Source organism: Amphimedon queenslandica, unplaced genomic scaffold (genome assembly GCF_000090795.2).
Source record: "Amphimedon queenslandica unplaced genomic scaffold, v1.1 AMPQUscaffold_10253_Cont17298, whole genome shotgun sequence".
NCBI classification, from domain to species: Eukaryota; Metazoa; Porifera; class Demospongiae; order Haplosclerida; family Niphatidae; genus Amphimedon; species Amphimedon queenslandica.
In genome coordinates, this window is record NW_003549476.1 from 1 (window position 1) to 2,914 (window position 2,914).

General features: G+C 33.7%; 1 protein-coding gene across 1 annotated transcript; it reads right to left on the bottom strand.

Annotated features, from left to right (window-relative positions):
- Positions 1–7: 7 nt before the first annotated feature.
- Positions 8–2,624, bottom strand: LOC105315438 (leishmanolysin-like peptidase; the record flags this gene model as incomplete). Its single annotated transcript, XM_020006207.1, has 15 exons — positions 2,535–2,624; positions 2,372–2,489; positions 2,042–2,211; positions 1,885–1,978; positions 1,636–1,733; positions 1,476–1,587; positions 1,314–1,421; positions 1,190–1,266; positions 1,029–1,139; positions 825–981; positions 675–776; positions 578–623; positions 408–532; positions 86–160; positions 8–39 (listed from the first exon to the last, which is right to left on the bottom strand). Coding segments are annotated over exons 1-15 (1,511 nt in total), but the record flags the coding sequence as incomplete, so codon positions are not given.
- Positions 2,625–2,914: the final 290 nt, after the last annotated feature.

A 2,914-nucleotide genomic window follows, 5' to 3' on the forward strand; every position in this document is an offset into this window, starting at 1 on the left:
ACGATACCTCACACCATTTGCAGTCTGATCAACTTGTATCTATGAAACAATCAATTTGTATGTAAAATACAAAAGTATGGCATACCACTTGACCAGCTCTACTACAGGTATATGACTGTCCAAGAATCATTATTATGACAGCACTATTGGAGCATTGGTACTACAAAAAATAGACACAGTAAATACAATTAATAGCATATAAAATTCATACAAATTAAACCCAATTACAATACATAATTATGTGGTAGAAATGCTTGTATCTTATAAATGGGATCAGATGAGGTCGATTTCTCCTGCTTCAAAATTCTTTTGCTTGTAATTTTTTGACACCTTGTTTACACCTTGAGGTGTGAAAAAGGTGTGAACAAGACTTGTAACAAAATTACAAGCAGTCTTTATGCCTATACCTCATAGCATCCAGCACTGTATTGGGCAGTGTATGTGTTTGAGCCATTAGTGATCTGCCACTTTCCAGAGTGATCCACACAACGTGACCTAGGCCCATATGTCTCTGCTGCTTCATTATTATCAGCTATTGCATGATATAAATAATTTAATAATACACTACTTATATTACTTAGGGGAATCCCTTTCCTGCATATACCTCGAGGTGCTTGCCTAATCTGTAATCAATAATGAAAAAATTATAATTTATTTACAATTTCTATACTTACGAGATCTAAATAAAATGGACAGAAGTCTGCTGCATGGAAAATTCCACCATAAAATGGGAGTCTAGGTGCTGAGTTGTTAAAATTTGCACCTGAATTAAAATACTGAAATTATAAAAGTAATTATTGTGCAATTAAAGCTTATTTTTCCACCTGATACTCTGGAGGTATCGAAATGTTAGATGCTACATATAAGTAATTATCCACAAGGTTACAAAAAGCAACTGCTGTCCTGTCTATATTGCAAGATAGGTTTTGAAGATTAGATTCATTATTAAGGAAGTCACAGAATGGAGCTATTGGTTGATTTCTGTATATTTAAATAGTCAATTCAATAGTAGCATTGGAATTACTTACTGTCTTTTCTTTGAGTCAATATATCCTCCACAAGAACCAGCAGTATATCCACATCCATCACCACGTCCCCAGACTAGTATACTTGCATTGCTGTAGTCAACTTTATACCAACTATATAATTACAATAATTCATCTTGATAAATATACAATCATTAACATACCCACTGTCTTCTAATAGTGCATAACTAAAGTTGGAGAATGCTAGGTTTTGTGATATGAAACCGGTCATAGCTTCATACTGAACAAAATATTGTATAACAAACAAGGCTACCAGTATGTGCTTACATTTAGTAATCTTTTCTCCCAGTGTGATCCAGCAGTACCACTACTACTTTGATCCTCTAACTGAACACCCTCCAAAGTATCACAATTAAAATGACGTCTTCCAACCTCCTAATTTTTGTGCATAAATACATCAGAGGGCTTAACTATTGCTACTATACATACCACAACTTTTGGAGTAACTAATTGAATGACTGTTTTGTTTGTTTGTCCGAATCTTGTTTGCCAGTCAGTTAAGTTTACCATTTTAACTGTATTTTCATCTGCTACATAATCACTATTATATTGATGCATAAATGAGCCTTTACAATACTATTTAACTAACCCATTGGCATCAGTAGGTGGGTTACCATTGGCATCTCTACGTGTCCTTGGGTTTCCATTTTCATCTCTGTACCATGGATATAAGTTATCTGAAAATCCCTGGTATAGGTAAAAAAATTTCTTATTATAGTTCCTATATGCATCATCAAGAGTATACTCTTGGTATCATGAAGAGTTGTAGGATAGTTATACCACCGGGTAATTCATATTTTCAAGTTAGCAATAGTGAATGGTTGAATGTAGTACTTACAAGTACATGGAATATTTCGTGTTTTGCAACCTGGAAAACCTCTTCGTTATCATCTATATCTGATGGGCAGAAATTAATAATTCCTGCTATTGGCCTATAATAAAATGATTATTAAGATGATTATTATGAGAACAATTCTAAATAGAAAGTTTAGTACCTGTCATATTGATCCTCCAATCGGCAGGATGAGGCATAAGCAATAGTGCCAGCACCACAAAACATACTAACTCCATATACATACAAAGCAAGATCTGTATCTTCAAGGCCAGGTCCATTACTGTAAGCCTCAACACAATTGCTACTGTCTCCATTGCACTCCACACAACGCTTTATATAAACAAAAGTTAGTTATTCAGAGTTCATTAGCTCATTATCTACATCTCAATTCAGAACTGAATGCAAGCAGTTTTGTAGAATTTTGAATAAATATTAATTATTCATATTTAATGTTAGCATGGTCTATGGAATAATCAAATGCAATAGTTACCTGTAAATGATCTGATGGTACTGGGAAAAACATACAAATAGCAGAATTATTTGAGCATCGATTAAAGCATGGCTCATTTGGGCCAGTTAGAATAAATTGAGTGTCACTATCACAAAGCCTAAAAGTGCTATCAATATCAAAGAAATGTATTCAATACTTATACCTTTGTAATCGAAGGGGAGATGGGGTCCTTCTCACTGTAAGGATCGACTCAAGATTTTCTTTTACTCGACCCATGGTAGTCTGCATGTTATGATATGATAGTGAAATTCATATAATAACATACATGCAAGTTATGATATACATGTAAAATTTTAAAGTGATAGTGCATGAAAAAGAATCTACTATCAAACCTTGACTTGCTCTTGTTTTTCCTCAGTTAATCTAAAAAAGAGCTGATATTAATAGGAATAGTAACACTCTGATTTACTATTGTTATCATTATAATTAGAGTGTTACTATTCCTAATGTATTGTGGATTGAGCATGTTTAAACATGCATGCACGAAGGCACCCACAAAATTTGCAACTGTCACTGTATAGA